The sequence below is a fragment of the Centroberyx gerrardi genome, chromosome 8 (assembly GCF_048128805.1).
Source record: "Centroberyx gerrardi isolate f3 chromosome 8, fCenGer3.hap1.cur.20231027, whole genome shotgun sequence".
In the NCBI taxonomy this organism is placed as follows: Eukaryota; Metazoa; Chordata; class Actinopteri; order Beryciformes; family Berycidae; genus Centroberyx; species Centroberyx gerrardi.
The window spans coordinates 26377631-26391944 of record NC_136004.1 but is presented as its reverse complement, the minus strand read 5'-3'; the positions used below and the strand labels follow the sequence as shown (position 1 = coordinate 26391944).

At 43.4% G+C, this 14314-nt stretch overlaps 1 protein-coding gene across 2 annotated transcripts; it reads left to right on the top strand.

Annotated features, from left to right (window-relative positions):
- The first annotated feature begins 1432 nt into the window (after window positions 1–1432).
- On the top strand, window positions 1433–13806 carry scarb2a (scavenger receptor class B, member 2a). 2 transcript variants are annotated; one of them, XM_071897680.2, is made up of 13 exons: window positions 1433–1948; window positions 6302–6459; window positions 6951–7098; window positions 7568–7762; window positions 8479–8570; window positions 9001–9120; window positions 9595–9773; window positions 11234–11352; window positions 11789–11862; window positions 11979–12030; window positions 12145–12297; window positions 13198–13245; window positions 13622–13806. In XM_071897680.2, the coding sequence occupies exons 1-13, from the start codon at window positions 1826–1828 to the stop codon at window positions 13751–13753; spliced, it is 1593 nt and encodes a 530-aa protein (XP_071753781.1). In that variant the 5' UTR covers window positions 1433–1825; the 3' UTR covers window positions 13754–13806. The 2 variants fall into 2 exon arrangements, with proteins under 2 accessions (XP_071753781.1, XP_071753782.1); XM_071897681.2 differs by lacking the exon at window positions 13198–13245.
- Window positions 13807–14314: the final 508 nt, after the last annotated feature.

Sequence of the window (14314 nt, the reverse complement as noted above, 5' to 3'; positions counted from 1 at the left end):
GATTAGGGTTTGCCCACCTTTTTAGTCTGGCATAAATCTTAATGAAGTAAATTCATAGTATACTTAATACTAACTGGTGCCAGATTGGTGTAAATAATATGAAAATAGGGTCTTATAGACGATTCTAAAGTAATAGGCCTACTTTTCTGAAAATGTAATTGATTCTTGCTGGTTGTATGAATTATACAGACGTGCCCAAAGATGTAGTGGAGAATAAACCAATTTAAACTAAAACCTTTTCATTTGTGGAATAGGATTTGCCCACCTGTTTACTCTGAAATAAATACTGATGAAGTAAATCCATTGTATACACCATACTGTGTCAAATTAATGTACATAATATGAAAATAGGGTCTTAAAGAACATTCTAAAGTAATAGGCCTACTTTTATGTTAATACAATTGATTTTTGCTGATTGTTTCACTAACTGGAGTTCATAGTTTTCACCCAGCTTTTTATTTCTCACTATATCAGCTATGTAGATAGGGAACCGGGCTGCGCCGCAGTCTCGCCGCTGAACATCCATTTGTGTCGAGGCAAGAGAATCACGCCGGCAGTTCCCCCTTTATAAAAGCCCCGCCCCGAAATCAGTCGATCAAATTCAACATCACACTCAACCGCGTCTGACCAATCAGAAGCCGGTGGGGGTGGTCTTGAGATGGTGGTCCGGGAGGCCGGCGGCCAATCAGAGGCTCGCTTCGGTGAACAAAAGGCTCACGTCAACACTCGTTGGTCCACTGAATGGCACATTATTCATGTCCACGCTGTGCTTATTTAAGGAGACGGGATGAGGCGAGATAGCGGAATTCATATATAAGGTAACGGATTGGGTCCGTGTAGAATGAGTGTGCACCGTGATACACATCAGCTGAGACAGTTTGCTGTTCTGTTTTTGTTTCTGTTTTAATCATTTTATATCTAAATAATTCCCTCTCAACATGTGCATCAACACTTCATTCAGTTCCCTAAATTGCCAGGCGGAATACTACTACCGCCATGTGCAGGAGCATGCCTTGCTAATTCATTCATAATCCCCCTTGTCTGCCCGTTGTTTTGCAAGTTTATATGCCAGTAAGTGTATAATCACTTAAGGTAATGCAGTGTGGACAACCCCTGATAATAAATCCTGGGAGGTTGTCCTAAGTTTATATATAAATACCAGAGTAAATGATTAAAAGCAAAATAAATCCCCCTTACAAACACATACAGACACACACACACGCAGAGAAAATATAGGTTAATTCCGTTTGTTTTAGCTGTAGTTTTATTATTGTGGTGTTTGAAAGGGTGACATCAGCTATGAGCACGCTACTCCCTCTCTCTCTCTCACACACACACACACACACACACACACGTACACACCCACCGCCCATGCAGCCTCCAAAACGACGCTGTTCGCATGACCGAGTTCATTATAATGTGGAAAGGGAGGGGAGAGGAGACAGCTCATCTTGCCCGTCCTCTGTGCTGAGAGCTGCTATTTCTCCGCCGCCTCTGAACAGCTCACTCCTTCCCAATTAGGTGCCAGATAGATCGAGCGCTATCTCCGAAATTTAATGAAAAGTGCCAACATTTATAGAAAATCTTTTTTTTGTTTGTTTTGTCGCCAGATCACCGGGAAGACCACGCCGAGCCAAACGCTTCTTTCTGGCTCGAAGGTGAAGAGAAACTACCCGGAGCTGCTCAGGGAAAGAAACAACACGGATCCGAGGTTTTTCCACGTCCCGTCGTTCAGTCGGTAGTTGTAGCAGTTAGGATTTTGGGAAGTTAACCCTACACTTTAGTGAAGTTGTTAACCCGAAAGGACGGCTCATTCACCGGCATCATGACGCGGAGATCCTGTGCCATTTACGCCACCGGAATCGTGTGCGCTCACCTCCTGATAGTGGGGATCGCCCTGGTCGTGGCTCAAGTCTTCCAAACAATGATACACAGCCGGTTAAAAAAGGTGAGTCAGAGTCTTTATGCTTGGTCTTCTCATCGTCTTTTTAATTGCTTTTACTTGTTTGTGTGAGCTTGAATCAGTACAAAGTGTCCCCACACTTTTCCATCTGTCACACTTCAGGGGTTTAAATGTTACAGCAGCCACGAGTATCTGCAGTGTCAATTATGCGCATTCAACATCTATATCTGACGGTTATGTGTGCAATCACAAGGTCGCCTAGTATTTTTTTTCCGATTTATGATTTTATTCTTAATTTTTTTTGTATTATTTTTGCTGCATTCTGCATTTATCAGCTGTGTGGGACGAGCCCAAGCCTTTACATTCATGAATCCGCAAGATCCGGTGTGCAGCGTGCACAGTCCCGGTAAAGCTATGGGATGCAGCTTATAGGGATTGTGCATGTTTGCATTTGTACAGTTTTTTTTTCTTTACACCAAAAGATTTAATAATAAACGCACAGCTCAGCTCGACTCAGGAATCCCCGTGATATTCCTATGGAAGTTTATGGCATTTTATCTCATATGGTACCACTATTGCATTCCTATAGGCACATACAGTTTTGCTATGATATTTGCATTGCATCCTTGTGAAATGCACCGTAGGATTACTGTACTTAATTTCTCGTGAGGACACAGGCTCGCGCTCTAGGAGAGATAAGGAAAAGGTTATCGGACATTTGGTTCCTGACTGGAAGCTTTATGATAACTTGTCCAATCGATGATCCAGTTGGATGGCACATTTCGGATAATAGAGGCTGTATAAGCTCACCTCTTGATTAGGTTGGGGCTAGGGGTGATAGTAGTAGTAGTAGTAGTAGTAGTAGTAGTAGTAGTAGTAGTAGTAGTAGTAGTAGTAGTAGTAGTATTAGGAGGAGGAATCTCGGCCAGTAGGGATGGTAGGGGGAGGTGTGCCTGTCTGAAGGGGTGGGGGAAGGGAGACTAGGTGACTGGGTAAACTAGGGGAGTCCCTCTTTGAAATAGTTGGCTTTACTCCAACTCGTATTGCTCACCACGTTGAACATATGTGCTATTGATAATCCACACAGTAACAAATCTCTACGCTGTTCTGAACAAGTCCTTTCCACCCTACACTTAAGAAATAGAAATGCTAAGAACAGCTCAGCAGAATTGCTTGACAGACTATTTATCCAAGTAGGGGACACACAAACAGCTGCCTCACTGACACAGTTCCCCTTCCTGATGTTAAATTTAGGTCTGGGTCGCATTATTCTCATTCTGAATCATGGCAGCATCCCAGGGGGAGAAAATGAAGAGAGTTACTCGAAGTTCAGCGAAAGGGGACATAATTTGATGTGGCTAGTGATTACAGAAAATGACAGCACAGTTAATCCTCTTTCGCCACAGTCTTCCCATTGAATTAGGCGGACTAGGGCATGCTAAACTGACTCCAAAAATCTCCTTACTCTGATGTTGACGGGGCTGTCTGTTATGATGCAGCCTAGTTGTGTGGGACAACTTAAAGCTACCTCCAGGACACCGATGTATCTGGTAACTGGGTGTGGAGGGGAGGAGTATAAAAGCCATGCAAGGAATTTGACGGACTTCTTGGCCTTGGGGGCAGGATTTTTGCCTGAGAGCAATCTTGTGTTGCCTTGTTGTTCCAGCCCCAGCCTAACCAAGTCACTCTGCTCTGACGAGGAGAAAAGAAAACACCCCTCCACGCCCCTCCTCACAGCTAGGTTTTGGCGAGCGGACCTTTCAAGGAGACCTTTCAAGGCAGTTTGACGGACTGAGCTTGAAACACTCTAGAGCAAGTTCACCCTGGAAAAAACGCAGCATGTTACTTTCCACTCAAAATGTGGCGCAATGTCGAGACGCGTTAAATACTGTATCTTCAGACAAGGAGGGCGCTCATATGAAAATTGACCTATGAATTTAGTTTGCAAAACAGCCTTTTTTTGCACCTGCTGTTTAGATCAGACTGTTGTCACACCACACCTAAATTCTGCCTGAAGTGGTTTTGCTGAGGCCAGGTTCACGTTACCTTTTTTGTTTAGCTTGAGGCTTTACCACTTACCGTGATCCAGCCCTCCCGCCAGCAAACAAAAATACTGAATCATGATTTATACTGATAAACCTCAACACTTTGTCCCTCACTTGTTTATGGTTGTGACTAATCAAGGTTTCAAGCAGATAAACGTTGTGTGTGTGTGTGACGTTGACGAAGGCCTTTTGAGAGACCTTCTTTTCCCAAGGTTGGTAAACACAGGACTTCTTCTGATCTGCAGTCACACGTTAGGCTTTATCAGATGCTACAGAGGTACGGACAGCCGTGAAAGATGTCCGTTTCCAAAGCAACACAGTTCACAACACAGGGAAAACCACAGTGTTGCACAACTTGGGTGACTTTTGCTAGTTTGACATAATCTTCTGTAGAAGTCCTTTGTAGTGCAATGACTGCTAATGACTGTCACATGCTCATGCTGTTTGTCCTGTGTTTGCATTAGGCGTTTTCACTTCAGCACTCGCTTACGATGCAGAATGATCATGAGTCAGGAGTATTTGTCTGTAAATTCCTTAAGTTCCTCCTAAGTGTTATGTCTTATCTGGTTCTTAGGATGTTTTCATGAAAATAGTCACTGGAACGTCAAGGGATCAGCTTCACGCCCATATTGACCTCAGCTCCAATTCACACCTCAAGTAGGAAAGTGTGACCCTCACCCTAGTTGCAGAGTGCAGACAGTATAGTTATGCATGTCAGGGAGCCAATTTCATATCCTGTCCTTTAAGACTTGGCTGACAAGGTGCTGTGATGGTTTCCTGGGTTGAATCTGAGATTGGGAAATGCGAGATCAGTGAATTTTATACACTTAAAGACATTGGAAAAGTACGCAAAACGCATCACAGGCTCACTGACCTGCTGCTGAACACAACGGCACAACTGCTAAAAGCACTTCCTACATGTGTGTGTGTGTGTGTAACGAACGCAGGATGTCAAGCTTACAGTGGCATGCCTGAATGGTGAGCCTCTTTGCTCAGCGCCAGTCTCTTTTAAAATCTTAAATCTCAAGTTTCTTCTCAGTTTGTTGCATCACCTTGCTTTTTTATTTCTCTTCTAAGGCTATTGAAGAAGATCTTTTGGTTAATCCCGTTGGATCTCCTCATAGGTTTTGTGAAGGAGCAAAACGCTAGAGGATGCAACAAACTGGGGAGAGAATTCTATAGATAAACACGTTTGAATCTCGGAAGTCGTAAACCAAACAGGAACTATTGGTTTTGCATCCTTGCGAGCCACACCTTAAGCTGTATCCTCTTCTCTCCGGCAAGTGCCTCTGAGACCCACAGAGGAGAATGTATGGCTTTTCTCCAGTAGCCTACACCTCACAGAAGTCTCCAGGAACTACTCATGAAAAAGACATGAGGGGAAGTGGGTCATTTCTCACTCCCAGGTTTAAAAATACCCCCTCGGATGGAAACAAGTTTGCTTATTTTCCTGGGATCTGCGCTCTTATATCAACAACAGTTAACAAACACCCAAAATCTAACTCAGCATAGACCTGCCAGTAGCTGTAACACGAAAACCTAGACTAAAAACAGTATTACATGTTGTCACAGGATCCATTTCTTGCTTCATTCAAAGTGAATGCTGTTAGGGCTGTTTTCTTATACAGTTGTGTTGTCTAGTTAAAGGTTACTGTGGCTCGTGTCCAGACATGCAGCAGCCCCTTGTCACGCATGGTTGCTACTGACTTGGATTTGAGTTTTCAGGCATAGGTAGCTTAATTGTTGTCAAAAGTTCACGTGCTGATGTGGTATCACTCAAACATCTGCAGAACTACTGGGAATAAAACGCACGACATTCTTGTGCCATTTCTGGCCTCAGAGAGAGGCTAGTATGGTCTGGATAGAAAACTCTCCTGACATCTTTCATGTATTTTGATGGCTAATGATTTTGAGGTGTCAGGTCTTATTGTCTCTGCAGACTGAAACGCAGCATTACTGTATTGTGTGTCGGCGAATTGGCCTACAGTCAGATTCTCGCCCAGTCTTGCTGAGGTCAAGGTCTCTCTATGCAGTTTTTACTTTGGATTTTCTGCTTGCCCTGATGGTTTTTCAACTGTGAAGGACTTTTCTCTCCTTCCCCGCAGGGTTTCGGGCTCTTGGCTCGGCACCAGCTCCTTGCAGAAAGTACCATGTGTGCTCTCGCTTGGCATAAATTCAAAAGAATCGTCTGAGGGGTCTGATGGTGCCCAAACCTAATTATTGTTTTTTTTTTTTTTTTCCATTGCTTTCTAACCCTGTAAGCATCTCAACACAGAACGCACTGAGAGATCTCACTGGTTTTGCTGTCTGTCAATCTGAACGTGTTCTTTCTCTCTCTTGATTCTTTTAATAGGAAATGACTTTGACGGAGAAGAGCCAAGTGTTTGAATCATGGAAGAACCCGCCACCACCTGTTTACATGGAGTATTATTTCTTCAATGTGACCAATCCAGAAGTGTTCTTGGCTGGAGGGAAGGCAGCGGTCAAGCAGATCGGGCCATATACTTACAGGTAGGTTTGCAGTGGAGACCCACATCCAATCAGTATGTGGCACAGCCTTGTGTCTGTATGACTAATTGTGTATAATTGTATATTTTGATTTTAGTTTCCACTATTAATGATCATAGAATATTGGCAGTGTTGAAATACTTTATTTCATTAAGGATGTTGGCTGCCATTGAAAGTGGTCAAAGATGTTGATATAAGATGGCAAAAGTAGAGTAAAACAGTTTTGCTCTTCAAATCATCAACAATAATCTTGATCACAAAAATAATGTTTGTAGTTTTAGTCATAATTGTGCAGCCCTGTTTGAGAGGCAAAAGCCTGCCTTTAGGAAAGCAATGCTGGTGAAGTCCTTTGTGTTGTTCATCTTGGATCATTGTGTGTGTGTGTGTGTGTGTGTGTGTGTGTGTGTGTGTTGTGTGAAATCACAACAAAGACATCTGTGCTAACTGACCGATTTTGATCCCCCGCTTTCTTTCCTGCACCTTTTCCACACCAGGGAATACAGGCCAAGGGAAAATGTGACTTTCCTGGAGAACGGCACCAAGCTTTATGCCCTGAACCCCAAAAGCTTTGTCTTTGTCCCTGAGAAGTCAGCTGGTGACCCCGAAGTTGACATCGTCAGAACAGTCAACATCCCATTTGTGGTAAGACATTGTGTCTGTACAGGCTAATGTATGTTATTATGACCTGCAGTGGCCAATCATTCAAGTCTCTCATACTTGTCATATGACTTAAACTCACAAGAGTGTTTTATTAACGTTACTGTTTTGGCAGCTACATTTTAACAACTGTGACCCTTTATGGAAGCTCACACATAATTATTCCAATAGCACACTCCAAACCATTCTCCTCAAGGTTTTATTATGACATTCTGATAACTTGATCATACAAACTGGTTACTTATCACCGACACACTTGTGGCTCAAATCCAAGCAAGGCAAGAGCCAGAACAGGCCAATGTCAACAAACCAAGCAGTGTCTACCATGAGGTATTCCACTGAATGACATAAAGTATTGCTAATGGAAATTGAGCACAAATGTGAGCACTCTAACCCTTTCCCCCCTTTGTCTTCCCCTTCTCTCTCGCTCTCTCGCCATCCCTTCCTTCCCTAGGCGGTGATGAGTGAGCTGAACTCCTACTCTTTCCTCCTGCGTACTTTGGTCTCCATGTGGATGAACAGCCTGGGCATCGACATCTTCATGACGAAGACCGTCCACGAGGTACTGTGGGGCTTCAAGGACCCCCTGCTCTCTCGGGTACACGCCATGAAGCCTGAAGTGGATGAGTATTTCGGCCTGATGTGGAAGGTGAGCACCATGGCTTAGTGAAACAGGAAGTTATACACCATTAAGTGTTCCTGAACATCTCTAGAGACAATACAAATCTACACAAGTGCACTTTTTTTTTTTACAAGCTATAACTTCTCTGAGAGCAAACACTTAAAGAAAGCTCTGTTTACTTGAGTGGGTTGTTGGTAGTTAGGGGCGACTAAAACAGACAGACAAGCAAACTGGTGGTAACATGATATAGGAGAAGTGAGATTGACATCATGCTGATGGAACATGCTTACTTCCTGTTTATCTATAGAGTCATGTCTGCAACATGACACGTGCGGTGGTATTGTGTCGCAAATATTTCACATATTTCACTCATGTCTCGCAATCCTGAGGCCTGTATTTTGGGAAACTCCAAAAAGAACACGCAGTAAAATGACAGCTTGCCTAGGCTGTATTTTTCTCTGCTGTCAAAACAGTTTATGTGGCATCTTTTTTTAAATTTTTGTCTACTGCAGCCAGTTGCTGTTGCCTTATTCTGTAAACGCCTGGTGAGAATACAGCAAGGGGCATGGTTAAAGACAAAACACAATAGCAGTATCTCTTTCACAATCTCCACCCTCCTTTGTCAACAGACTTAAACACACTGATTCTAATTAAGTGCCTCTCCACCGGACCCTGGTCATTTGTTTGTTAATGTTGACAGCTGTGGTAGTCTTGACTGAGGTGTCTCTGTCTCTTTTCCAAAGAAAAATGGAACCCATGAAGGGGAGTTTGTGTTCTACACCGGGGAGGAGAACTACCTGGATTATGGCAAGATTGACACATGGAATGGCATGAGGTAAAGAGCCATATGAATTGTCTCATGGAAGTGTGAAAATTACCTGAAAAAGAACTTTTCCCTTTTTTCCTGTTTTCTTATTTTCCATGTTTTTCTCCCCCTCCGTTCCTTTCACTTAGCATTATTTCAGTGCTATCAAAGAACATTTTTCTTGTTAGCATATGGCTTTTAGGTCAGTTTCTCCCTGATATACCACTTGCATTTACTTAGTTGCACAATTTGTATTGGAATCTGCCCAAAGTATTCAAAGTCCAGGGCAGAAAGCCTTTGCTCTCTGGCTTTGGGAAGGATAGGATTGCAAAATGAATGTTTGAATATCCCAAATGACTTTGCACTTTGGATGCAATCAGCATGAGTATATAGCCTCTCCATTGCAAATCAAGGCAATTACATCAGGTATTAATATCTCCTGTTTTACACCAATCAATAGGGAGATGTCTTGGTGGTCTTCCAATCAGAGCAACATGATCAACGGCACAGACGGCGCCGTCTTCCACCCTCTGCTGTCCAGGAACGAGTTGCTCTACATCTTCGCTGCTGACCTCTGCAGGTACGCACGTGTTCTTATCTCTCTTAACCATGCAGTTATAAATTTGTTTACAGTCAAAGCAGCCAGGAAGGGCCAGGGCCAGAACATCAAGTAAGGACATTGCTAGGAAACTGCTGCTGAGTCATATCCTCATGAATTCAGTGAGATGGACCTTGGTTTTGGTCATTACAGAACACCTCTCCCAGGTCTGGTGGTGAACTTGGTCTGGTGGCGAGCCAGGAGTTTGACTCAGACATATTTGCGTGTGATTGTTGTGATTGTCTTGTGAATGACTCCTACTTATTTTAGAGTCGTACAAACAAACTGCTTAGAAGGACAAAGCAATTATGAGAAGGGAAAAAAAAACAACCTTGTTTCTGAGGGCCCTTAAGAAGTCTAAATAAAGAGCCCAAGAGTCTCTTACAGTGTTTAAAGTAATGCTTACTTTAACATCCCCTAAAGTAGGCGCTGATGTACCTCCCCTTTCCTCCTCAGGTCTATCCATCTAGCCTATGTGAAAGATGTGGAGGTGAAAGGCATCCAGGCTTACCGCTTTGCACCCCCGGCGGATGTGCTAATGAGCCCCAAAGACAACCCGACTAACGAGGGCTTCTGCGTGCCAGCTGGAGACTGTCTCGGCACCGGTGTGCTTAAAGTCAGCGTTTGTCGAGAAGGTAGGTGCACCACCCGCGGCCCCGGTCTGACCCCTCTGTTGCCATAGCGGCTGACCCAGTTACCTACCATTTCCCTTTGATGTTCCCAAACTGGCCCCATAACCTAGTTCCCCCCACCCCAAAAATGGCCCTTTAGTCCATCCAGTTGGCAATCGCCCTCCCTGCTTTGCATGTAATGTTCCCAATGTTTAAGCATGCCAGATTTTACTCAATACACAGTTCAATGGTTTTACTCAATACGCGGTTCAATTATTAACTATGTGTAGAGGCCATTGAAGTATTTTATAGTCGTCGATGAGTGTGAGTGTGAGAGCTGTGATAAGGTAATCTCCACATGGCTTGACTCTCGTGAAGACATTGCTATATCAGTGAAAGATATGCTACTGTAATCACATGACTCCATCTCTTGTACCGACCGATGTATTTTCTTTAAAAGGTCCTGTATTATTCAGTTTTCATGATTTTGTTTTAAAATAAACTGTCTCTCAGGATAAAATGTTCTTCCTGGGGAAAAAAAAAACATGTAGTTTAGTTAAAAGGGTATTAATCGAATGAACTCGAAGGCCAAGTACTCACAGGCTGAACACATACACAATACTGGGCCCTGATTGGCAGACAGCACCACCTCCTCTAATTCATGAGGCAAATCTGCTGAGTTCAAATGCTTCAAACTTGCCTGATTGGAAGGAGTTTAACAATGGTTTAGTGAGGGGAGCCAATCAAGGCCAAGTCCAGTTGTGATGCGTTGACTCGAGTTAGTCTGAAACTGCTAAGGGGTGGATTTTTACAAATGCAATAACTTCAGATTTAACCACCCAAACAATATAAAATCTTAACAATGTCTACATTAAATATCTTTGATCATCTATGTGTATAAATGAAAAACTGAATTAATATAATAGGGCTACTTTAGATTTTGCTGCTGTTGCAGTTTTGCAGAAAAGAAAAAGTTTAACCTTGCTTCACAGAGTTTGCTGAGCCCCAAGTGAACTGAGCACTACATTTTGCTACATTTACTAGGCTTGGAGTTTAGACCTCAGATGGCTTTCAAATTCCTTTTTTCAACCAGTAGCTAATATTCATGAATGTGTCATTGTTTAGGTACATTGAGGACCTTAGAGTAGCCCTCCTGTTCTCAAGCCTTTGGGGACGTTTAGGCTGTGGAAATACTCTGTCTTTCACCATGTCGGCTTATCAGTATATGGGTTCAGTACATCCTGTCATTCCTGTTGCTAGTAGCCTAACCCAGACATTCCCTAGCTATCTGTGGTGCTATATCAATTAGAGATATAGTTGTATATCTCACTGACTCATAATACCAGATAGTACATTATCTTATCTCACATTTTTTCTTTCATCTTTTTTGGCCCTTGTTGTTTAGTGTAGAGTCATCTTGAACAGGATATACCCAGTGACTAACTCGTGGTGTGATATATATATTTTTTTTTTGTTTCCTCAAGGTGCTCCTATCGTGGTGTCTTTCCCCCATTTCTATCAGGCGGACCCCAAATACATCAACGCCGTCGAGGGGCTCAACCCCAACAAGGAGGAACACGAGACATACCTCGACCTCCAGCCGGTACAGACTAGTATTTATGATCCCAACAGATTAGGGCTATAAGGTTGAATCCGTTGTGTTGAACCTTGTTCTGTTTGTTTACATATTTGTGTTATCTAAAAGACAATAGCTATTCTGATTATGATCATAGCAGTGGCTCCTCCTGTTTGTTTGCATTTAAGGTTTTTTCCACTATATTCATTTTGGTCTGCTTACATAGTTAAAAGTTGAAAGAACTGAATACATTGCTTTAAAAAATATGTGTTCATTTCAACAGTAGGTGAAAATGAAAATAGCTACTCTTATCGTGATTATAGCTGTGGCTCTGCTGTTGAGTTGTTCCTTGTTTTTTTTTTGTTAGATTCATTTTTGCATAGTTAATGTAGAAAGGACTGAATGCATTGCTCTTTTTTTTCTCTTTTTACAAAAAATAATAAATCTGTGTGTTTATTTCTAGACCACAGGGGTTCCCATTCGTGCCTGCAAGAGAGCCCAGCTCAATATCATTCTGAAGAGAATCCAAGGCTTCCCGTAAGTTGAACTTTGACCCACATCACTGTCGCCACACTCTGTTCCCCTCTCTGCCACATGTTGACTCCGGTGTCCTCGCTGACTTTCCTCTCTCTCTCTCTCTCTCTGCCCTACAGCAAAACCAAATTCATAAATGAGACAATTTTCCCCATCATGTTCGTCAATGAGGTGAGGATCTACTCGGCACGATATGAAACAAACCAATTCTGTTGCCTCACAGCTACTTAAAGCCGTATCCCTAAATGAACAGCAAATCACTAACGTCATCTCCCTCAACTCTAGACGGCGACTATTGACGATGATTCAGCATCCCAGATGCGGACGCTGCTCTTAATCGTGACTCTGGTGTCCAACTTCCCCTTGCTCATCGTGGGCATGGGCCTCATCCTCCTGCTGGTGCTCGTCGTTTTGTTCTGCCGAAACCGCCAGAAGAAGGTAAGACCCGGCCTGGGCTCGGGACTCATTCCTAGGAGACCCTAAACTGTAGAATTAATCCGCACCGTTATCCTCATGTGAAAAGCTTGAGACTCCCCGCCCCCCCCCCCGCCCCTACAGTATGCACTAGCCACTTACATTAGCTCACAGTATAAATGGTTTTAGATTGATGATAGATATTAGTGCTTTGTCACGATAAATGCAGTTTTGGAGGGTTTGACTGGGTTCTTGCATGGGCAACAGTTCCTGCGTTAACTTCACCAAGCTGCTGAAGGGTAACCCCAAGCTTCTTGCATGTTAGCTAACACAATGCATGCCCCCTGAACACTACAGTCAGCATGTGCTATTTTTTCAACTCTGGATCAAATGATGTTTGTTCTTGCTGGAACTTTTTCTAACAGTCGATGCAGTCCTTGTCTATAGGAAAGGAAGTGTGTTAGTTCCCTTTTTGACAGTTCAGCTTATGAGCCAGGCTCCCCTACCAAAGTGCATTGCACTGTAATAGTCCCCAGAATGTACAGTGTATGTTCAACACTTATCTGTTGTTGACTAGGCTTGTTGATCTGACCCTGGTGAACAGCCTCACTGCCCGTAAATTATAACAGTTCAGGTCATTAACTGTCCAGAGAATGGCCTCCAACGTGTAAAGATACAAGCTTGCATAAGAACTAGACTTATAGTTATAGTAGCAGTGAGAGAATGTTAAAGTAATGCTTAATTTCAATGGAAGGAAGTGTTGTAGAAATGCTTAACTGCAGTGTAAGGAAGTGTTGTAGTAATGCTTAATTTCAATGGAAGGAAGTGTTGTAGAAATGCTTAATTGCAGTGTAAGGAATTGTTATAGTAACCATGGTCTAATTTTAATTTTCTGTAACCCCCCTTTTTTCCTTTCTGTTTTAGAATGAAGTAAAACGTATTGATTTTACTGAAGCTTTTCATTCTTTTACTGTAAGTCTTCATTTTGCCTTGTTTGCTATTCTCCTTTTAATTTGTTATCCATCTCTGCTTGTTATTGATTATAATTTTTAATTATCTTCATGGGACATAATATTTCTTTGAATTCTCACCTCATAGTGTTGTTGGTTTGTTATTGGGAAGTTTATCGTTATTGTGGTGGTTTTGTCTCGACTGGTCTCCATATCAGCCATATTTAGACTGACGTGGTTTTATTTTTAACATTGTATTTGTCAAAACGATGTTTACCAAGTGTTTCCCATTTTAATGTCTGTGTCAAGTATTAAAAGATGTGTTTTTGTTGGAAGTCTGGCCACTGCCTCGGTTTGCGTTAACATCCTCCTGTCCTCCTGCCTCTCTTCCTGTCCAGACGGCGAAGGATGACACGGCCTACACTCAGGTCAGCGACAAGCCCGAGGAGACGTCGGAAACCCACGCCACCCAGCCCACGAGGAACGGCTCCTACATTGCCATGTCTCCAGTGGAGGCGCAGAAGTGTTGATGGAGGCTGCCCAGAGTCTGGGGCTCAGGAAGGGGGCTGAGGGAGCAGTGCGGGGGTGCTACAATACCATGGGTGGGGATTTACACAGCGGGCTTTCTCTCGTTTGGGTGGGGGGACGGGGACGGGGTGGGACACAAGCCCCAGAAAATGTTTTGTCAACCAAGACGTTGCTCCTCTCACTGAGCCCTCTCATGACTGTCTGTCCTCCTCTACTCTACCTGCTGAGCATGGCCCTCACTGCCTGCCGTACTGCAACACAACAAACTCCCCCACTCTCTCTTTTCCTTGTTTCCGTCCTGGTTGGCCCGGCGCTGGAGGAGATGAGGGACTCCGGGTGGGCGTGGCCAGGACAAGCCTTTCTGCGTGTTTCTTCTGCTCTTCTGAGGGGAATCGGTAGCATAGGTGGTGCGGACGCTCACGGATGATGCAAGATCTTCTGAGCAGATTCTGCCAACCAATATAGGGCTCGAAGAGTGTTGACAAGTTAGTATTCACCTGAACAACCTTGGGTGTCTTTTCAGTCGCATTCTTGCTCTTTTCTCTCCATCAGTGTTGCGTGAG

What these genes read in the sequence shown, in the direction of transcription:
- scarb2a (XM_071897680.2), top strand. Translation starts at nt 1,826, where the DNA reads ATGACGCGGAGATCCTGTGCCATTTACGCCACCGGAATCGTGTGCGCT. An exon ending in GACACATGGAATGGCATGAG is followed by an intron (nt 8,571 to 9,000) that starts GTAAAGAGCCAT and finishes ACCAATCAATAG; the next exon opens with GGAGATGTCTTGGTGGTCTT. An exon ending in CATACCTCGACCTCCAGCCG is followed by an intron (nt 11,353 to 11,788) that starts GTACAGACTAGT and finishes GTTTATTTCTAG; the next exon opens with ACCACAGGGGTTCCCATTCG.